The following is a 23,045-nucleotide window of genomic DNA, read 5'->3' on the forward strand; positions in this document are numbered from 1 at the left end:
ATTTCAGATTTATTGGCTTGTCCAAGGGATCTTACAAGATGTGGTGGAAGGAAGTTGTTAATGCAGCTGCCGGTTGCCACGTAGGTGTGCTGAAAAGCTGTTAAAGCTAAAGGCCTTTAAAAATACTTAAATCCTGAATAACATTCTTTACTCTAAATTTTGTATTGGTGGACGATATAAAACGTTTGAACTCTTCTATATATTTAATGTATTACATTTTATGCATTAGATATGTTTAAAACTTTAGCTTTTTTTTGTTACTTTTTAAAATTATTATTGTATATTTGTGTTTCTGTGGGGATCTTTGTTTTATTCTTTCCATGCAGCACAGACTGCTGGAGAAGATTTTTTTTTGTCTGCCAACAGTCATCGCTATCTTCAATAACTCTGAAGAATTTAGATTAATGAGTTACAACAACATTTAATATCCCTTTGGAATTGGTAAAGTGTTTTTGATCAGTTGAAATTGAGTGTAATACACGAGATTCGACGCTAGGTGGCAGTAACTTAACTGATCTTGGCAGCTATCAAGTTGGCTTTAATCAACCGGATCTAATGATTCCTTGCCTTCGAATTACTCACATATTACCAAGATCTTTATCGTTGGTATTACTGTGTAGATTAGCGCTAGTATTTTTTTTAAAACAAAATGTACCTAATGTTTTTCTTTTAAAAAGAACTACCTCCGTTTGGAGGCTTTTCTGTGGCGCTTTGAAAACTTGAACCGGAAGCTTTTCTGGTGTCAACCAGCTTGTCTGAAGCTGCAGTGTTGTTGGTGCTAGCGCTTTAGCCGCTGGTCTGTTCTTGTCATGTCACTATCAGCCAATTTACCGTAAACATACTGTCACAAACAAACATTTCTTAAGCGTTCACCTTTGTGGAGGGATAAGAAGATAAAGCTGTGGCCGGGGAGCCGAAAAGTGAGATGAAATGACAACGTCAACACTACAGGTACGTCTCAACGTTAGCTAGTAGAGCTATCAGAGCTAACCTTTGAGTTTAAACCAGTTTAATTCTGAGCAATTAAAACACTGAGCGTTTTTCTTCAAGTCTTTTTATTGGTTTATATCTAATTTCTAAAACCACTTAGGTTCGCCGAATGAGTTCTAGATTTTAGTAGTCGATTTTACTTGATTCAAAACCAAAACAAGGTTTAAATACTGCACACCAGAGACATAAATGCCTGATTATGTCTATGCTGCTCACCTTCCATAAGCATTTGAAGTATATAAATATTGCTATAGGTGCTACCCAAAACTATTTATCATATACAGTAAATGAAATGGATTGTTTCTGTTATTTAAGGTTCAGAGGTCACAAACTTTGTTCAACAGTTTTGCTTTTTTTTTTTTTTGTCTTTTTCCTGCAACTTTCACACAACAAATCACACATTTTGACATTTTTGATCCATCTGTCAATAGCCTGGAACCACAAAAAAGCTCTAAAAATAAATTTCTTGTAGCAGAACAATATGAGTTCACATTACATTTCACTTTAACGGTAGATAAATATGAGGTTTATCTTGCATAGCAAGAATTTCAGGGCTTGTTTTGGTAAAATGATGTCCAGCATCTCTTGGAAGCGAAACCTGTAAAAAAGCATATTTGATTTACGTCTAATGGAGTCAGCGCTTTAGCCGCTGTTCTGTTCTTGTGTTTTAGGAATGACTTGTTGAAGGTAAAATCGAACAGCAGAATGAAGAAGAAAAGGCATCTAAGTGACTTTGAATATTAGATTGTTGTTGGTGTGAGTATTCAGAAATTGCCGATCCACTGGGAACCTTTTAAGCGGAATAATTTCCCTGGTTTACAGAAAAAATGTCCACTGAGCGACAGTTGTGTCGACGATAAAGCCTTGCTGATGTCAGAGGATACTGGGCAGTTTGGTTTGTGACTGTAGCTCAAAACAACGCTTTATACAACAAATAAAGCGTTCAGGGATATCATCTCTGAACTCCCATGTCATTTGGATGGAAATGTGCAGAAAACCACATTAGGTTCTGCCTCTTCCTAAGATGAGGAAACCGATGCTACAGAGGCTTAAACGGAACAATTACTGCCTGCCTGGTACGATGAGTCTTGAATTCAGCTTCAACATTCAAGATGGGGCAGTCAGAATTTGATGTAAATGAAAGAAAACAAGTGTTTGGACAGAATCTTTGCTGTGTTTGTATTTAGCTGCCTTCTGGTCATTTTGCCCCACCATTTTAACCTCACATCTCCTCCTTCAGGTATTTTTGGACTTACTTTGACATTTGATGCTGTAAAAGGACAGTGTCCAATTCTAGTCGTCATGACACAAGTGCTCTGTTTGTAATAGATCTATTCCCTTTGCACAGCTTTTTCAACATGTGCGACAACAGGGAATGTAACACCTAGCAGTGAAGCTGGAAATATGTAAGACATGCAGGACTCCTGTCTTCTATGACTCAAACTGGACATCACTGGGTTAGAAACACCTCACCTAATATACTCATGGTCTAATGGGACTGTGGTGTGATCTAGAAGATAGTTTCTCATAATTTGTGAAAAGTTATCAAAAGGACATAAAGGGATTAGAGCCAAAGTGGAAATTGGGAATAATATGAAATCTTCTAAAACTTTAAATTAGAGAAGCAGGCTGAGATTCTAGCGCCGGGGCGCAACATGGCAGCTCTTAGTAACAGTTTGAATTCTGAGTCTATCCGGCGTTGATCCTCTGAAATTATATTCTGCTGCAGAAAGCGATTGATCTCGTCACCAAAGCCACAGAGGAGGACAAAGCGAAGAATTATGAGGAGGCTTTGCGATTGTACCAGCATGCTGTGGAATACTTCCTGCATGCCATCAAATGTAAGTATTGCATCCCGACAATTTGCCGGCCTCTGTGGGTGCTGTGTTCTTCACGTCGCCGTGCGATGGTCACTGTGTCCAGATGAGGCCCACAGCGACAAGGCCAAGGAGAGCATACGGGCCAAGTGTATGCAGTACCTGGACAGAGCGGAGAAACTCAAAGACTATCTGAAGAACAAAGACAAGCAGGGCAAGAAGCCCGTCAAGGAGGCACAGAGCAATGACAAGTACGTTGTCTCTCGCTTGTTAAAGAGTTCTCGGGGCCTTGCTGAAGTATTCACACCCCTTGAACTTATTCAGATTTGATTAAATTCCTACAACAAAACTTAAGGGGATTTTGTTTGGATTTTATGTGATGGGCCAACACAGAGTAGCCGAAACATGAGAGGTGGAAGGAAAACGATACATGGTTTTTAAATTTACAGATGTGATGTAAATTTAATTTTTTTATTGCCCCCTCCTTTTTACAAGGAAACACCCTTAAAAAAAGAAAATGTTTTCAGCAGAAGTCAGGTAATTTGTAAAGAGAGTATGTTTGTGTGTAATCCACTCTCATTATAAATGCAGCTGCTCTGTTTCTGGCCTCAGAGGTTTGTTAGAGAACAATGGTAGACAAACGACACCATGAAGACAGAGAAACTCAGCAGACAGGTGAGGGATGAAGATGTGGAGAAGTTAAAAGCTTTGACTTTCTCGCAGAACTCTGGAAAACTACCATGCCCATGTTAAAACATGCTGGTGGCAGTGTTATGCTGTGGGGATGCTTTTCTTCAGTGTAACCTATTAGTTGGAAAATGGTTGGAGCTTTATTACCGATCAATTCTGATCGGCAATAAGCTTTCAAACAGTTTTTGTTTGAAACTGTGTTGGATTTTTGGTTTCTAGCAGAACAACGGCCCTAAACATAAAGCTGGCGTTTCAGTGGAATACTTATTTATGTGTGAGAATGGTCCAGTCAAAGCCCAGACCTAAATTCAGTTGAGAATCTGTGGCAAGACTTGAGAATTGATATCGCTCTCCATCCAACACGACGAAGCTTAAATGGGGGAAATCTGGGTATGGAAAGCTGGTTGAAACAAACAGGAAACACGGGATTCTGCAAAAAAAAAAAAAAAAGAAAGAAACTGACCCAGGGAGGCGGAATACAAACGCACTCAACACATTTTTGATTTTTATGTATTCGTACCGATTTCTTGTGTTTGATGCACAGCTTTGTGTTTGTCATGAAACATGAAAATCACAATAAAGTCCATTGAAGTTTGTGGCTGCGATGTGAAACATGGAAGGCTTTGTGGAGACGTGAATGAGGTTACGAGGCGCTGCAACAACTTCGAGGTCATTCTACTTTTTGTTTGTTTTTAAGGAGCGACAGCGACAGTGAGGGAGAAAACCCAGAGAAGAAGAAACTGCAGGAGCAACTTATGGGTCAGTCGACTGGCAGGGATTTTATTTCTGTCATAGAAAGAAAACAAACTGTGGAACTGACTGTATTTACTGGCTGTTTATAAAGCAGCAGCATCACTCTGATGGCGTCTTTTGGCTCATCTTCCAAATCATGACTGATGTTTAATATTGGAGTTGCTGACTGAGCTGCCAGAGACTCTCATTCAGCTTCACTGACGCTAGTTTGTGACAAGTTCTACTTTTGCAACCCCATTTATCAAGATAAAAAATATTAAAAGATTGAAAATTCTCTACTGTCAGTCTCTTCAAGCTGATGTGCTTTTGCTATCTGTTTGGAAGCGTCATGAATAAGCCCTGCATCGGTTTTCTCATCTGTCTGAGGTCTGTCTGTGTTTTCCAGGTGCCATTGTGATGGAGAAGCCCAACGTAAGGTGGAACGACGTTGCTGGACTGGAGGGAGCAAAAGAAGCTTTGAAGGAAGCCGTTATCCTGCCCATCAAGTTCCCTCACCTCTTCACAGGTTTGATCTTCCCTCTGTCGTTCTGATTACACATCGACTGTTTCTGTAGCAGCCGATGTAATGTCTCATTGGGCTAAAAATCCTCAAGCCTGGTTTGACAGTTTTATTTCACTGCAGCGTCTCTTCTCTCTCAGGCAAGCGGACTCCGTGGAGAGGCATCCTTCTGTTCGGTCCTCCAGGGACGGGGAAGTCCTACCTGGCCAAGGCCGTGGCCACCGAAGCCAACAACTCCACCTTCTTCTCCGTGTCCTCCTCTGACCTCATGTCCAAGTGGCTGGGAGAGAGCGAGAAGTACGTTTTGCATCGATGCGGCGCTATGGATACGGCTGGATCCGCATCAGATTGAATGTTTCTGTCCGTCTCCGTCAGGCTGGTGAAGAACCTGTTCGATCTGGCGCGTCAGCACAAACCTTCGATCATCTTCATCGACGAAGTGGACTCGCTGTGCGGCTCCAGGAACGAGAACGAGAGCGAGGCGGCGCGCCGCATCAAGACAGAGTTTCTGGTCCAGATGCAAGGTCAGGAGCCACGCCACGCTCCTGAGAAATATCTATGAACATTTATCCAATGTTTAGTTTAAACATTAATCCTAGCTATTACAATAATAACATGTAGTCATCCAGCAAGAGAGCCTGTTTAGATGTTAAACACAACTGTTTGCTTATTTTAGGTGTTGGCAACAACAACGATGGTGTTTTGGTGCTTGGAGCCACCAACATCCCCTGGGTGCTGGACGCTGCCATTCGCAGAAGGTCAGAAGATCAATACTTCATAACTATTAGCTTGGCTTCTGGTGGGCTTCTTGTACAGATTTGTCATAATTGTAACCATTTTGGGCTATTAAGATAATATTTTTTTAACCAGGATCAGACAACCAGGTAGTTTTGTGTTTGAATGCGCTAGAAAAACGAGCTGTAACTGTAAAGTTAAGATGTGACTTTCTTAACGTAGCTTAACAAACGTTAAGAAAGAATAACTTCTATTAACTAAACTGGTACGTCTTTAAACACATGCAGGGATGTGAATGCATCTAAGATAACAAAAAATAACAGTGTACCTCTACAGGGAACACGCCTGTTTAACATGCCTGGGATCTGTGGTGTAAAATAGATCATTTTAAAGCTTTTTCGACCTGTAAAGTGACCTATTTCCTGCTTAATTCAAGCAGACAAAACCTGTTAAAGGAAAATATCCTAAATATCCCTTACACAATAACGCCAACAACAGGATGGTGATGGTTGAGTTTTAAATGTTTAAAAACAGTATTTCCAAATATAAAGTGCAGCGGGCAAATAAAAAAAAAAAATATGTGCGTTTCTTGCAAAAGTGAAGCTGTAAGTTGAATATTTTTAGTGATAATTGCAGAAGCGTCTGACATCAGCTGCAGACGACTTGCAGAAACGGAAGAAGTAGGCAGAAACAGTAGAACAAAGCAAAATCCTGTGAAATGCAAATGGAAAAACTGCAGAAGTAGAACGAAAAATTCCACCCAAAGAAAATTAGAGATTCATGCTGTTTACCAAACTAAACTGTAAAGTCACATGAGCTAAAACGAGCTAAAATAATAAAGATAGCATTCAGGCGTGGCCTACAGTAATGCACTCTATACAGTGTGAAAGAAAACAGAAATGTAATAAGCAGAAGCATTAAAAAAATAAAACTGCATTCTTCTTTCAAAGAAAAACTTTCTGCTTGAAGAATATAAACGGGAAGAAAAACTGTTTTTAGCTCATCGACTGCAGAGCAGTTTATAGTTAGCTAAAGCATATATAGGTTATGCTGATGGTTGTGAGTCACCATCATGTTTTTTATAACAGCAATGTGTGAGGTGTTAGCTACAAACTTAATGTTGGATGAAATTCTGGAATTAGGATTGTAAGGAGGGTCGGGTTGGGAACCCCTCAGAGCTAGAGGGCCAGTGTTTTTTATTTTAAACTTTTAAGAGAAACTTTATGAAATGTGCCAAAGATGTGAAACAGGTGAAATAACCAGGAGTAGTTGAAGGATGTGACTATTAAAGTTTTTGGTTGTGTAGCTTGATTTCTAAGCATCAGAAGCCAGAGGTTTTCCTCCCAGCTGCTGACTGTCCAGTTAAAGTTGATCTCTGTGGCATCAGATTCGAGAAGAGGATCTACATCCCTCTCCCGGAGGAGCAGGCCCGGGCCCAGATGTTCCGACTTCACCTTGGCAACACGCCGCACAGCCTGAGCGAAGCCGACCTCCGCGAGCTGGCGCGCAAAACGGACGGCTACTCGGGCGCCGACATCAGCATCATCGTACGGGACGCTCTCATGCAGCCGGTCAGGAAGGTCCAGTCGGCAACTCACTTTAAAAAGGTACGAAAGGCTCAGAAGTGCCGCGAACCGCTGACCTCCTGGATGTCATGTTTAATATTTCAAACCTCTAATCTAGAGTTCAGGTTGAATGGTTTTCATTTCTGAAACGCAGTGTCTGGTTTTTTTTGTTCTTTTGTTTCTTGTGTCCCTGCAGGTTCGTGGTCCGTCCCGAAGCAACAACCAGGTGATGGTGGATGACCTCTTGACCCCGTGTTCCCCTGGAGACCCTGCAGCCATAGAAATGACCTGGATGGATGTGCCTAGTGATAAGCTACTGGAGCCCATAGTTTGCATGGTGAGAGACGACGACAAAAAAATGTTTGAAACCTTGAAGTAAATAAATTTTTATCGATTACTTTTGTTTTAGCTTCCTGTATTATATATATCTGCGGTTGATTTCTGAACCGTTTCTATTTAGGTTTAGACAAATAATCTGGATTATCGTCTCTTCTTTTATCTCGAGCCTGTACGGTTTTAACAAAAGCTTTACGTGTTAAAACAGACAGAAATTCTGAGAAAACTTGGACCTTTTTGAACAGAAAGAACAGAAAATGGATCCCTGCTTGTGTCCCAAGCAGCATGTAGATGGCAACTGGTGGTTGTCATGGAGACATGATGACCCTAAGACGCCACTCTTAACATCATGGATTCCTGTGTCATGCTGTATTTGACCTGAAGGGAGATCAAATTGATAACTTAAGAGTTTTTAAAAACTGATGCGCTTAAAATATTCGAATAGATTTTCAAATGAATAGGCAGGATTGCTAATAATTTAACAATCACTTGGTTATAAGCAATTATACATATTAGTAAACTAAAAATCAGATATGAATTTACTAAAAGAAGTAAATTAACTTTGTAAAACACTTTAGTCATGGAGTTAAGTAATGATCTAATGATGTGTTTTCTGTATTAAATAACTGAAATAAAAATAAATTATTACAGATGTTCTAATTTACTTAAGAAAAAGCCACATTGAATCTGTCACTGTGGTTCTCAAAAAACCAAAAAGTAAATGTTTTTTATTATGGAATCAAGAAGAAATGCTTGTTTCAGTACTTTGTCTGCAAGTTTTTTTTTCTGAAAAATCCTTATTTATGACCTACAACAGACTTTTAAAAGTGACTAGTTTTAAACTATGTTGCCTGTCTTTCTTCATTTTCTATTTTCACAGAAGAGGCTCTTTTCCACTAGGGGAATCATTTTGGAAATAATTTTAGCTTTAATAATAAAACATTTTATTGTGGCTCCAGGCGAGTTTTATTTTGTAGCAGCTGGTGCAAAATATGCCGACTCTCAACCTAGATAAATCACCACGGTGATATTTTGGAGCAGGAAGTGGCAGTGAATCTTCTTCTTCTTCTTCCTCCTCCTCTGCAGTCGGACATGTTGCGCTCTCTGTCCACCACGCGTCCCACAGTCAACACCGAAGACCTGATAAAGGTGAAGAAGTTCACAGACGACTTTGGGATGGAAGGTTGAGGGATGCCGACCCCGGAGGCTCAGACCTGCTCCCAGTAACGCCACTCCTCTTCGTCCTCCTCCTCCTCACCGCTTCCATCTCTCAGACTGGTTGACATCCTCCTGGTCTGACGTCTGATAAAGCAGGCCACGATTCTAAAACATCCGAAGGACGTTTTCCTAATGCCACATTAGACAAATCTGTGTGGTTTTTTTGGAGGTTTTTTTATTTATTTTTTGGTAGTTGGACAGTAGGTCTCATGTCTCTCGCCCTCATTTCTGATGATGTAACCCTGCAGAATCCTCACTACATGAACTCGGCTGCATTTTACGCTGGGAAACGCTCCAAGTCCGGCCCCCCGACCCGCTCTACGACTGAAGGACTGTACGTTTTGTCGCCGTCGTGCACTTTGCTTTGGATCCACATGAAGGACCCTGATGACTGAAGGTGAAGCAGAAGTTTATCATTTCCACCTGGCATGCAAGCGTGTGAATGCATCTCAGTGTTTTTATTGTTAAACGTGCGTGTCTTAATGTTTCTGTTCAAATGTCAGGAGCCGGTTGTTGGCTTATTTAATGTTGAGAGGCGTGTCTGGCTCAGGCTGTAGCAATCTGACCGAAGTGTTTTACACAAGAGATGTGCCTGACTGGGAGAAAAACACCTCTAGTTTTTATTATTCCTAACCCCAGGATGAAAAGTTTAAAGATTTTCTGGTCTCCTTTTGTCACTGTGTAACAAATCAAAATATTCAAACGCTAAATAAAAATTAAAAAAATTAATAAAAAGTTCATTCGTTTTAGCTTTGTCAGTGGAATAATCATAATAAAAATTATTTTTCTGCAGATTAATTTTTTATTTTATTTTTTTTTTTTTTTTTGAGATTCAGTTAAAAAAAATGTTTTAAATCTATTCTCGTTTAACTTTGTACCAGAAAAAAAAGGAGAAATCACTTTGAAATTTTGGCGTTTTGCCTGCAGAATGTCCCGATTCTTCAGTTTATCTGAATTCAGAGACAGAATTTCTGGTGGCACATTTTTCCCTGTAAAGATTATACAGCAGATTTGATGGAGGTCATAGTTTTAAATTAGGGTTTCACAAATTCCATCAAATATGATTTTGCGTTTGAGCCCAAATCTTCCAGACACTGTTTTTTCTTTCTTTACCTTTTACACACAGACCTCATCACCCTGTGAGTTTTACTATGTTCCTGACAATAAACGGAAGAGTGAGAGTCCACCCAGCTCATTAAATATGGATAAACACGGAACCAAAGCCAGAAACTTAAAAGATAAAATCCTACCAACGGTTGCTTCCAACAGGTGCGATTGCCGATATTGCGAAGACGATTTGAAGTATCATGCAGCTCTACTTTGAATCCTACAATTTTCCAGAATTTAGGCATAAAAACCTGGTGAAGTTTTTACTTTACGCATTAAGCAAGAAAGTTGAAAAAAATTTAGTTTTTCAGGATTTGACCTGCAGATCAGTGGAGGAGAAGTGAAAAATTCTGATTTTTCTGAATAATTCGGGCATTTTGAGATCAAACTCAAAAAAATCTAATTTTGACAATTAAAATTTAAAGACTGGAAAAGAGAAATCTTTCATTTGTAAGTAATCTGAAGCAGTCATCAGGTATTGTAGTTACTGTTTGGGGGAACAAATGCTGATGTTTTTAAATTTTGGTTAAAACATTTAATTGCGTCTCATTACCGCTGAACCAAAACAATCACTTGATTCTTAAAACCTTGTCAGCGCCCATGAAGGAGACCCAGTCCGGCACATCTCTTGAGATTTCCCTGCACAAGTAGTGTTAACCTTATTTATGATTATTCGTCACCTCGGTAGAGAAACAGTATGTTTACACTTGAAGTATTACCTTTCTTGCTGATTTAGCACCTTTGAAAGGCCTAATTGTTGTTTTTTTTGTTTTTTTTTCTTTGCTTTTTGGGAGAGAAATCCACACTAATTTTCCTTTGAGATGCTGTTGTCTAGTTTTGTTTTCAGCCATCTAGGAGAGCAGCTGGACGTCTTCATCGACTCTGACATCAGGACTCCAGGCTCGGTGGGTTCTGACTGAGCGATGAGACTCGTGGTGAATTGATAACTCAGCGCTACAGTAGTACAGCTCTGTGTTTGTCCAGGTACCTTCAGGTTCAGTGGGAGCTTAGTTAACAAAATCCCTCGTGTGGGGAAATAACCTGCTGCTGGCTGTGTAACCATTACAACTAATTTAACCGGAGTTAATAAAAACTGACATTTCAAATGAAGCCGGTGTTGCTGTATTGTTTACGCACCAAAAAAAAAAAAAAAAAAGTGTTTAGAAATTTTCAGGACCGGTTGAGTTTTTGTAAATGTTTTTAATTTATATAGTATTTATAAAAGATATGTTACAGGCATGTTCAGATAAAACAAAGATCTAATCATTTAAAGAAGCAGAGACCATTCACACTGACATTTTTACTGAAACATGCAACATAAAACGACAGCAGGTTAGTATTAGTCCAGTCATTACACCTTGGTTTCTCAACCTGTAAACCGGTAAAACGTTAATAATAAAATTACATTGTGCCTATCAAAGCACTAATGTTCATTATAGAGGCAGAATGCACCAACGAAGAAAAACAAAGGCCTTAATACAGACAACAAAACCAACAATAAAAAGACGAGTTAGACATTTTTTTATATTTTCTTTCATTACCATGAAACACTTTACCAGGTTCTAGTTTAATGTGAATTAATTTAGAATTTAAAATTATTGGTTCTGAACACTGAATAATGTCACGAAATGTACCTGTTTGTGTTTAAGAAGCAGGTAAAAATGAAGAAAGCCAACAAAACAAAACAGAGCTTTCTTGTTCTGTTGTACACTTGATAATTTGGCCCACTTCGGCTCTTTTTGTTTCGATCACATCAACACTTTAACAAAGTCGGCTTTAAAACTACGCGATGCATCGTTAGCGCTCTTATTTTCTCCCCCTGAACTTCGCCTCCAGTGTGGCACCGCAGCTCCCCACCAGGGGGCAGTAATCATCCTCCTCAGACTTTGCTGCTCTTCCTCCTCTTCGGCTGGCTCTCCGCCCGAACAACCGCTCGCTTGTTTCGATGGTGCGGGAACGTCGGCATCAGCTCCGGCTCGCAGGCTGGAATAGAAGACAGGCCGCAGGGGTTAGCAGAGGTCAGAGGTCATTCGTTAACTGTTGAATAATAAACTCACGCAGAGGTTTCTCTTTGAAGTAGGAGCTCTCCAGACAATCTTTGGCGGTCGCTCTGGGACAGGAAAACAGAACCGCATTTAAACCTCGTGTTGTGGTAGTAATAATAAAATTAAGTCCAGGTGTGCCACCTGCGCTGCGGGTTGTACATGAAGAGCAAGTTGAGCAGTCTGTGTCCAGCATCAGACAGCCAGGTGAACTTGTTCTTCAGGTTGTTGTACGGCTGCTTCCTCAGGCTGTACTGACCGATGAGCGGCAGCTGAGAGAAACCCTGCAACAAACACGCCGACTTTATGAAATACTGCAAGAGAAACGGCAACTTCTACAGAATTTAGAGCAACAATTACACGTTTGCACTCAAAATGCTCACATCTTTTCAAAAAAACTTTACAAGCTTTTTCTGGAAGATTTCTGAGCTTTTTGGTGGAGGTTTACCTTTTTTGTCCCTAGCTACAATGGCCCTAAAATGCCGTCGTACTGTCACTCAAACGGTTACACGTGCAGGTAATTTGCGGGGCTGGTAATGTGAAAGCGCTTTGAATGGGGCAGAACAACTGGATATAAAAATGTGTTAGCTTGTGTGTAAAGTGTGTAAAGTGATACTGGTACCAAACCATATGGATTCACAGAACTCCAAGATAATCCTCTGTATTATTGCCTGACAGAAAAGTCAGATTAGGAGATTAAATAGTCCTGTCAAGATAACATGCAAGACCTGAGAATGAAAGGCCAACTTTAAAAACAAAAAGACATTTTAAGCCCTAATTTCTGATACACGAATTTAAGACTCTTAAGGATTTTTGCTTCAGTCCTCCGTCACACACACTAACAGAATGAGTCGGCAGCACTTTTATTAGAGGCTGATTTCTGCAGCGTTCATCTCTGGAGGGTTCTCCCTCCCAGACCAGAGTCTCACCGGCCAGATGTTCTCGTTGGGCGTCCCCAGCAGCTGCACGATCAGGTCCACCTGCTGGATCTCTGAGGTTCCGGGCAGCAGAGGTTTGTGGGCCAGCAGCTCAGCCAGGATACAGCCCACTGCCCTGCGAAGGAAACGTCACGTCCTGCTTCATCTTTTACAGTGATGTCAGAGCAGCTGACGTTCCTACAGCTCGAGTACCGACGTGGCACATAAAAACCTCAGCACAGCATGAGAACGCCACTTCTGCTCCCCAGAAAGCCAAACTTGCAAACTCGATCAGACCTGCTGGGATTTCTCACCACATGTCCAGAGCTGTAGTTTGAGTCTTCGTCCCCAGGAGGAGCTCCGGAGCTCGGTACCTGTGCGCAGGAGAAGACACGGTTAGACTGCAGACCTCAATGAGATAATGAAGCTGGATTACTGCAGAGGATTAGCGGGAAGAGTTTCCACTGAGGCAGCGCAAGCACAGCAACACGGGGGGGAAAATATCCACGGTGCATCACACACAGGTCAACAGGGATCAAACAGAAGGAGACCTGATTATTCACCGCCGTCACTTTTAGACGTCATCTCCAACAAGGAGGCTGAGTTACTCAAGAAGCTGGCTCTTCACAGACAACCGTAACCACGCATATTAATGGAAAGTTAAGTGGAAGGAAAACATTAGGTGAGAAATAGAGTGGGGAAGTCTAAAGTCGGGTGAAGATATACCGGAAACTTCAAATATCTGTTCAATTCATTGTATGAGAACGTGAAGAGGATGATATGACATAAAGGCCCGTAGTTCCTTCTCATATTAAAAGAATCTGTTTGATCAATCAAATACGACCTTTATTATTTCTTGGAAGAGTCGCAGAAAGCTCCAGGCAATCACAGCCGTCTGTGTAAATCCTGTTTTGTGATCAGACGAGCTGCTTACCGTCCAAACAAAAGTGCAGCCATGTTACAGATTTAGCTCTCATGTGAGCGAGAGGAAGCAGGTTGTTTTGGACAGAATTTACTGCCAAAACAAGAGCGACGCTTTCCACGCAGAGAATTAGAGCTGCTGCTAAATAAAAACAACAAATCCTTGGAATCTAACATTTATCCAAATGCCAGTTAGGTAACAGCCAAGGTACCCGCAGTAAATTTGGGCCCAAGCCTGGATGCTCCTCTTACCTCCAACCCCAACCGGTCACCAGTTAATCTGATGTTATGAGTTCTTTAAAACCTTCGTTTTGTCTTTGTTTCTCTGGTGCTCTTGTCAAATTCAGGATTTGAGAGCAATTTCTGAGAGTTCTGCACAAAAACATAAAAAAAAAACCTATCTGGGCTCATTCAGATTTGTTTCCATCATTGCTTAATATGATGACAACATATTAGACGAGTCCAGGGGTTTTATGGTGTGTTCAGGACCTAAAGCGTTTTGAGCGCGAGGCGCATCTGGTTTACATCCAAAGTCTACGTGGAGGCCATTGTGGTGCGTCTCCAGCGTCTAGCCGAACCGTTTGGCACGTCGTCCAACGAACAACAACGGCTAGAGCTAACGCGTTCGACGCGCCTCCACATAGACTTTGAATGTAAACCAGAAACGCAACATGCTAGGTGTGGAGCAAAATGTCAACAGTCTGCATTCAATACAGACTGTTGAATGCAGACTGTTGAATCCGAACTTGAAGCGCCGGATGCGTTTTTGACGCACCATTAGGCAGCTTCAACTGAGACGTCTGGAAGTAAGAGGACAACTTGTTTCTGCAGATGTTCTGGATTTGTTGATGGACATGCTTCAGCGTCCGGAAACACTCACCACAGTGTGACCACTCTGGGGGTCATTGGCGGCTGAGGGATCCCATACATCCTGGCCAATCCAAAATCAGCTGAACCGCAGAGAAAAAGAGAAGGATGGATGAACAACCAGAGCTGCAGGAAGTTTATTTCTAAACTTGCCAACAGGAAAGTTTGAGATTTTTTAATTTTTTTTAAATCTACAAAAAATTCCTAGAAACTCATTAAATATGCAGAGAAAGGAAACAATGAAACACTAAAACCAAGAATTATTCTGGAATTGCCGACAAGCTGATAATGTGGCGTCACAAGCCGTAAAATAAATGTATATGTTCTTGAAGTCACATAATTTCGTCCTGGAGATGATTTTCATCAAATCTGAACTTTAATTTAGGTCAATCCTGCAATAAGGGAGGCAGGGATTACCAGAGAAGCTGCTGCAGTGGTGTCGGTGGTAATGTTACCGCACGGACTCACCGATCTTAACGCAGCCTTTGTCGGTCATCAGCAGATTAGACACCTTCAGGTCCCTGATAACGAGATAGAGCAGATTAATGAGGCCGCTGCTCTCAGCTCCGTTTGCTTGCGGTACATCTTCGCTCCTTAAGTTTTTTTTTTGTTTTTTTTAAAGCTCACTGTTTGGACACAGCTTCACTTCTTCGCTCGTAGAGATTAACAGCTTAGCCTGCTATGTTGAGCTGCAAGCGAGAGTTTTCGGCATTACGTGGGTGGATCTATTTCAACCTCGTTAGATCATTAGTTCACTAAGCCTGAACTCACCGCCTGCTACATGTCGGGGTCAGAGTTCATCAGCTTAAACTATCTCAACAAAACGTTAGCAGCTCACTGGTCCTGAAACATTTATGTATATGTTGTTTATGCTAATATGTTGATAATCTAAAAAAAGTACAACGGAAAAATAAGCATATGGACCCTTTAGAAGATAGTATTACCTCTAAACTTGGCGTGCTATGTCTCTGAAACTAAAAGCTTGGTTATTTAATAAGCAGTTACAAAGCAAATTCTGCTAGTTTTGACAATAGTTCTTTTTTTCTCTTTGCCTGTAACTGTTTTTATTTTATAAATTTTTCAGGATTGACCCATTTTTAGCTCATTCCACTCCCATCAGCTCTGACTGGTGTCCCGATCCTTTATGGTGTGTTCACACCAAATGCGTTTTGAGAGTCAGGAGAGCCTGGTTTACATTCGATGTCTATGTGCAGGTGCGTTTCGAGCGTCTAGCGCGGCGCAATTTGAACTGTTTGGAGCGTTTTGAGCACTTGACGCGTTGAGCGGGTTCAAAATGCTTTTGGCGTGAACGCATCAAAAGTGCAAGCGCGTCGAACTTGAAGCGTCAGACGCGTTTTTTGACGTGCGTAACGCTTTTGGTGTGAACGCACCATTAGAGTAACAATCATCGTTATGCTGCCATCACTATACTTCAACATGTTGTGGTGCATTCAGGGTGATCTGCAGCGTCGGTTTCCTTCAACATGTAGCATTTTGAGTGCAAGTCAGAAAATTGAGTTTTGGCTTCAAAACGCAACCCAAATCGGCTTTTAGCAAACAGCGGAGGAGGATTTCTTCTAGCCTTCCATTTTTTTCTTGCCACCAAAAGGTCAGAATCGAGGAACACACCACTAAGAGTTATCCTGTGGATCCCTGAAGCTCCTCCATAAAAAAAAAAAAATTTAACATATATTAATTTTCTTCCACCTCCCAATTGTGAACTAATTTGAGTTGTTCAATCAGACAAATTTTGGAAAGTCTCAGGTTGTGTGAATCCTCTGGAAGGCTCACCTGTGTATAATGAAGCTGTGATGGAGATACTCTAAGCCTCTGAGCAGCTGAAGGACGATGCACTTCACCTGGAGGAGAGAGGAAGGATCTTCAAACAGATGGGAAATGTACACGATGACTTTATTCTTCTCTTTTAAGTAGTTTCATTTTGGGGTATTTTTTGATTGTCTCCAAAAGGCTGAAAGATTTCATGAACACATTTAACTTTTAACAGCCATTTATCATTTTCCAGACGCCCTCCATGAGCGACAGCATCTCAGCCACTAAAGGGAACCGCTGATGTGTTCATTGCAGTGTTGCACACACAGATATTGACGTTTGATGAATTTTGCAGCTGCGATTTTCAATGTGGAATTTGAAGAAATTAAATCACTGAAATTCCAAGGATGCAATGACTGTTCCCAGAATACATTCAATATTTCACAACACCAAAGGACCACATGCATGAGCAGCTGTAGTGGTGGTGGTCATGGAGTAGATTACAAACCCGGCAGTTAAATCCTAATCTAAATTGAGTAATCTTCCCAAACAAGTGAACCATCCACCACTCCCCTTAGTGTACGCAACCTGGTTTGGACTTGATATATATATAAATCACTAAAAACAACAACAAAAAAGATTCATTTCCTATCAGATTAATATCAGATGAAATACAGGTTGGTATAGACACAAAAACATCACCCTTCGTTTTAATATAAACACTTAAATGTACAGGTAATCCGAGATGTCTTGAGATGTGAAACAATGTTGTATTTGTCATGATGAACCAGAAGAGAAACACAGAAACTTTTCAGTACGTATTTGTACCCAGTTTAAAAAAAAAAAAAAAGTTGCTTAAATAAATGTAAATAGTTACTAAGCACTTCTGGTGTAAACATGTTTGAAAAGAATGCTTAATTAGTAAAGTAGGGAAGTAAATGTGTGATGATTAAAATAATTAAAAAGTGAATAAACAGTAACAGAGTTTTACCTGAGCTTCGGAGAATGGCGTCTGCATGTTTTCCAGCAGACTGGCCAAGTCCTGTTCACAGTAACTCATCACCAGAAATAGACTGGAAGAAAGACAGACACAAACTTGTACTTAGTTTTTCTGCACATATTTTTTTTCTTTTCTTGTTTAATTGATCAAGTCAGTGTTATATATGTTGCTATACTTTCATACACTTGAGGTTAGGTTTGAATGATTTTAGAACCCATTTGTCTTGCATACAAAACAGTATCTGGCTAATTCCACCACTGTATGAGGCCATTTCATTTAAATAATGTATTTATACAAAGGGGGCTGCACAGTGGCGCAGTTGGTAGAGCTGTTGCCTTGCAGCAAGAAGGTCCTGGGTTCGATTCCCGGCCCGGGGTCTTTCTGCATGGAGTTTGCATGTTCTCCCTGTGCATGGTGGGTTCTCTCCGGGTTCTCCGGCTTCCTCCCACAGTCCAAAAACATGACTGTCAGGTTAATTGGTTTCTCTAAATTCTCCCTAGGTGTGAGTGTGTGTGTGAATGGTTGTTTGTCCTGTGTGTCTCTGTGTTGTCCTGTGACAGACTGGCGACCTGTCCAGGGTGAACCCCGCCTCTCACCCGGGACGCAGCTGGAGATAGACACCAGCAACCCTCCCGACCCCATTAGGGAAGAAGAATGTAAAGAAAATGGATGGATGGATGGAATTATACAAAGGAGTATTTTAAGTAGTTTGCTGTTGGCTCTGTATCCATGTATAAAAACAAGTTTCAGTGGGTGGGTACCTCTCCAGATGGCTGCCTACCACCACCTCTTTCAGCTCCACGATGTTAGGATGTCTCAACCTCAGCAGCAGAGTTATCTCTCTCAGGCTGCTGATGGGAATCCCTGACAGAAAAAAACTAAATACTTTAAGAACTTCGTAATATTTGTACAACTTATAATGGCTGAGGGTGAACTTTTCATTCACTGTATAGTTGCAGACATTTCCTGAATTAAGATTTGTAGCAGTAATATGTCCTCACCGTCTTTCTCGTTGTCCATGCGGACCTTCTTCAACGCTACTATCTCATCCGACTTGGTGTCACGGGCTCGGTCTGAAGGAAGAAGAGAAACCGTTCAGTTCGTCGACGAGTCGGATATAGTCGATCTAATGTGTCGGCCAAACTTACACACAATGCCGTATGTTCCTTCTCCTATTCGGTTGAGTTTCTCAAACTCCCTCACACTTCGGCAGCTTCCAAACTAAAGGAATTAAAAATAAATACTGAAAACATACTGAGAAGCTCTGAAGGACTGGATTTTTTCCCAAGTAGGTCTTTCTTTTTTCCTCCCTACCTGACTGTTTTGACACGTTGCAGTATATGCCGATAATTACCATAAGCTATGTAGATGTATAAAATACTGTCAATTATATCTTGCCGATCCATTCCGTCAGGCATATATAGTTTCACTAAAATTAGCCAAGTCGAGAACGAGGTTCGGCATTGTTTCCAGCATTCATCCACTCACCCTGTCATTCTGGGGCACTGTGAAGGTTTTTTTGTCTTTAATAGATTTCAGCTTTATCAAGTCCGGTTCATCCTCGCCGACGGGGTCCATTCTCTGAGTTTTTAAAAGGTTTTGCAGCTCAGAGGAGAAGAGAGGCGTCAGGTAGGACTTCCAATAAGCATGGCGCCGTTGTAGTTTGTTTTGTGTCCACACGAAGGACAACAAAGAGCTTTCACGGAGTTTGAGGCCATTTAAATCCTTTCCATGAGTGTCAGTTTTGGAGTTAAAAAATAAATATCTCTAGAAATAAAGAAAACAAATAATTTATTGAAACCGTACAAAACCGAGGCAGTTGTAGATATATAAAAACATTATATTATTCTAATTATTATTCCTCTACCAGTTAAATATGTTGTGGTATTTGCACACTATTTGTAGACGTTATTGTTTTGAATACATTGCTTTAGCTGCAGCTCATAGCTGTTAAATTACTTTATATCAAAGGCCAAAAGTTCCATGATCCAACAAATAGATATTTTGTTAATGTTTATTTAACAAATAAAAATTAAAACAATTATACACTTGTACGCTTCTCAAATGTATACAGCTAAAAAAAATACCTACATAATTATTACTTAATAAAAAATGATTATTATTGATGTTAAATAACTGTTAAATTATGAAGACAGTTATTGTTTAACCTTACGGTTGTTCTGTGTGAAATGTATTTACAGTGGTTTCAGTATTTACTTCCTGTGCTAAAGCTCATAATCATGCAAAACAGTTTGTTTTCCCATTTGATCTTCAAGTCATTTAACACTTTTTAAAAAATCGAGGTATTTTAGAAAAATGCATTTATTTAATGTCATAAAATTATCACCTAATATATATGAATCACTCTCTATTGTGTATATATCTACATACATACACAAAGGGAAACTGACCCACTTTAAAGTCAATTTCTTGCTCAGTCCATCCCTTATCTTCATATTTTCACTTCTTTGTGTATTTATGGTTTAGAAAAAGTTTTTTTTTCTTCTTCTCCACAACATGTCTTTGCTCTATGCCTGGAGGATTCACTTTCATTGCAAGCAAATGTCTGTTAAGTAGTACTTACATCATGTGGCGTACGTGTTGTATTACTGTCGGGTTGTGATTTTCCTCCCTACTACGAAAGGTGTAGAACATGGCCGCCGCTCTTTCACAGCATCAGATATAGTGACGTTGGACGGCACGGCAAAGATGTCATCTCGTGATGGAGCCGTGATGATGATGACAGGCGCGTGGCAGGGAGTGTTGGATGAATCGGTCTCAGTGTTGGGCTGTGATGAGACGTGGTTCTCTGAAACTTAAAAGAAGTTTAAGTTTCTTATGAATTTTAGAAGACTTATAAGATTTATGAATAGCACATTCCTAACCGGACTCACCAGGTAGAAATTTAAAAATAATCTCTAGAAGGATTTGTGAGATTAATCTGGATTTAGTGTTCCAGAATATTTACTAAGACGGTCCTAACAGTCAAACACTTTCATTAGACCACAGGACATGAAATCCATTTGTGTTCCATATTTTGGCTTTATTATGTTTCTTCCAGTGTAATGGTTTCTTTCATGTTGGGAGGCTTTTCAGGAAATTGACAACGTCTTCTTACCAGTTTCGAATTCTTTTGTTTTTATTCTATTTTATTTTATTCAGATCAAGTCTGGGACGCAGCGTGACATTCCCACACTGGTTAAACTTCCATATAAAACAGATGACTGTCACCTCCAGACATTTGGGCATTTTACCCAAGGGTTAACCAGAAATGTGGAGGTACACATTTCTCATTTTATTTTAAGTGCTGTAAATCAATTTCAGGACATCGACATGTGGTTGGTGAAGCTGAACTGAAACCCATAAGCCTCTTATTGCCAGACTATGATTTGTGAAGCTTCTGGCGTGTTTTTTTACCGCTCTTCTTGACAGAATTTAATTGGTCAGAATCCAGGCACGGATTTAGCTTTTAAGCACTGGCCATTTATATTTAATCCAGTCAAGGAGAAGGAAAAAAATCAAAAGCCTGATACCTGGTTTTGATGTGTGTGTGTGAGAGAGAGATTCCTTTTTCTGTTCAAACACCCAGCAAGTTGCAACCATCTGGAAAAACCCAGAAGGCTTAATTGAAACGTTTCTGCAGAGAAGAGCGGGACAAAAATCCTTCATAGTGATGTAAGAGGATCGGTACGAGTTATTTGGAACCCCGGATTGCAGTCACTGAAGTCAAAGGTGGCGCAACAAGCTACTGGATTTAGGGGGAAGTTTAGATTTTCACATGTTAGTTTAGAAACCTTTTCCCTGAATAAACAAAATAATTGTTGTAAAAAGTATTTTATTACTCAGCTCATCAAAAACAAAATCTGCAGACACTTTAAAGGGAGAAAATTATTTTACAGCAATGTATTGCATATTATTTTCAGAAAACCTTGTGTTTTACCTTTTTTGTATTTTTGTTCCCACAAATTAATATCAGTGTTTGAACTAAAAGGTGTCAGATTAAATAACCAAATAACCTCAAGAATGTAGACAATGTTGACTACATGCTACTTTTCTTTTTAGTGGACTGATTATTATGTGATAAATAATAATAAAAACAAAATCAACTGGCATGCATTCCCTGACAGTTTATCCAGAGGCCAGCAGGCACTAATAGAAAAGAGCCTTTAAGAGTACATTATCAACAGTAAAGCACGGTGGTGGCTGCAACATGCTGGGAGTACGACTTATTACAAATAGAATCAGTGTATTGCAGTGAATTGTGGCCTTTGAATCCTTGAAATTTACCTCAAATCAACAGCAAGAAAGTTGAAAATTAATCATTCAAAGACCAAAACTGACGTGGTGATGAATGTATTTTCTCTCTGGAAACTTATAAAAAGCCACTAGAAATGTTTTCAAACAGTCAGTGATCTTTTGCACTGCATGTTTAGTTTGTATTTATTTAAATCAACTTAAAATTAGCTGTATAAACATCTTTGTTGTGATTTTACCATCAACGCACAATTATTAAAAAATTATGTTTCGCTTTTAAGCAGATTCAGAATTTACAGTTGACGTTATTCTGACCGGCACCGCTGCTGTTTGGGACTCCTTTAAACCTGATGAATGGTTTCTCTCTTCACCAGATGCCTAAGCCTCCTTTATAATGTCCTGCTACTTGATATAAAACCAGAAGGTGACCGTCAATAGCCTTAGCCCAAAGTGCAGCTAGAGGTGAACTAAACTGTCCCCGCTGACGTGGACGTCTCCATCGGCGCGTGTTTATGCTAAGACCTGTGGTGAGTCTTTGGCAGCCCCGGCTAAATTGGATTGTTCTAGATTCCAGATGGCATGGAGACTGTTCGCCTTTCATTATATGAGAAGTACGTGGTGGAGACTTGTTCGTTAATCACAAGAAAGAGTCCCAACGCATCCTGAATGATGTAAACTTTGTGTGGATTTGAAGCTAACATGTACACCACAAACTGTTTTTGTACAAACATCAAGGCAGTAAGCTCCATCTCTATCAGTCACTGAGTAATTTTGAATTTTAACCATCTCCTAGGTTCAGAACAACAGTAATCGCCAATTTCTTGATATTTTAAAGTTGTGTTTTCATAATAATTAGATCTTCTGCATCGTTGTGGGACATTTACGCTGAAGTTTATAATGAATTCTGATGCTAAAACAAACCTTTACCACTTCACAACAAGGCTTTTAAACAATTATTCTTTTAATTTTTTGTTGTTTAATGTGTCTCCACTCTATGTAATATGTTCATATATATATATATTGCTCACCTGAATCTTGTCTCTGACTCGCTCCAGACCCCATTGGGCTTCAGTCAGCTGTTAAAAAGTGCATACATGTCCACACGCATGACGTTCACATGCCGCCTGGTCTACAGGAAGGCAGAGTCACAGCTTGCATTCAGTGCCCACCCCGCTGTTCCCGTCTCCCTCAGTGCCTCAGTCTGAGAGAAGGGACGACTAATCCTGCGCAGTCTCTTAAGGCAATGTTAAGAGATCCTGGATTTAAAGGGCAAATCTTGTTTAGGAGTAAACACCAAAACACAACCTTGTTTCCAGGAATGCAGGAAAGCCGTGAACAGCAGTGATTGTCTCTCCAAGGTTTGGCCAACCCATCGAACCTTAAATAAATCATATTTAGTTCATACAAACCTTACAGCCATCTTCTTTAATCAAACTCTCTGCTGGCCTCATCAGGCCATCCCTATGAAAGTTTTCCGGGGGCCTCACTGTGTAAATAAAAAAAAAATCCCTTAAACCTTCCATGACACCATTTTGAATGGATATTGTGATTTTATTACAGAAGT

The 23,045-nt window shown here is 40.2% G+C and overlaps 2 protein-coding genes across 2 annotated transcripts; one reads left to right on the forward strand and one right to left on the reverse strand.

Moving 5' to 3' along the window:
• The first annotated feature begins 557 nt into the window (after positions 1-557).
• Positions 558-10,820, forward strand: vps4a (vacuolar protein sorting 4 homolog A). The gene is made up of 11 exons (XM_044124501.1): positions 558-951; positions 2,720-2,831; positions 2,914-3,058; positions 4,195-4,256; positions 4,636-4,755; positions 4,890-5,046; positions 5,125-5,273; positions 5,426-5,507; positions 6,872-7,091; positions 7,246-7,386; positions 8,472-10,820. The coding sequence occupies exons 1-11, from the start codon at positions 931-933 to the stop codon at positions 8,571-8,573; spliced, it is 1,311 nt and encodes a 436-aa protein (XP_043980436.1). The 5' UTR covers positions 558-930; the 3' UTR covers positions 8,574-10,820.
• Positions 10,821-10,890: 70 nt separating this feature from the next.
• Positions 10,891-22,685, reverse strand: cdk10 (cyclin-dependent kinase 10). Its single transcript, XM_044124730.1, has 15 exons — positions 22,510-22,685; positions 19,812-20,042; positions 18,716-18,994; positions 18,376-18,448; positions 18,229-18,300; positions 17,989-18,091; positions 17,219-17,300; positions 16,249-16,316; positions 14,926-14,978; positions 14,471-14,540; positions 12,984-13,043; positions 12,682-12,805; positions 11,897-12,036; positions 11,768-11,820; positions 10,891-11,693 (listed from the first exon to the last, which is right to left on the reverse strand). Exons 3-15 carry the CDS (start codon positions 18,803-18,805, stop codon positions 11,590-11,592), a joined length of 1,092 nt encoding a protein of 363 aa, XP_043980665.1. The 5' UTR covers positions 18,806-18,994; positions 19,812-20,042; positions 22,510-22,685; the 3' UTR covers positions 10,891-11,589.
• Between the last annotated feature and the right edge of the window lie 360 nt (positions 22,686-23,045).

This window comes from Gambusia affinis, linkage group LG08 (assembly GCF_019740435.1).
Source record: "Gambusia affinis linkage group LG08, SWU_Gaff_1.0, whole genome shotgun sequence".
Lineage (NCBI taxonomy): Eukaryota > Metazoa > Chordata > Actinopteri > Cyprinodontiformes > Poeciliidae > Gambusia > Gambusia affinis.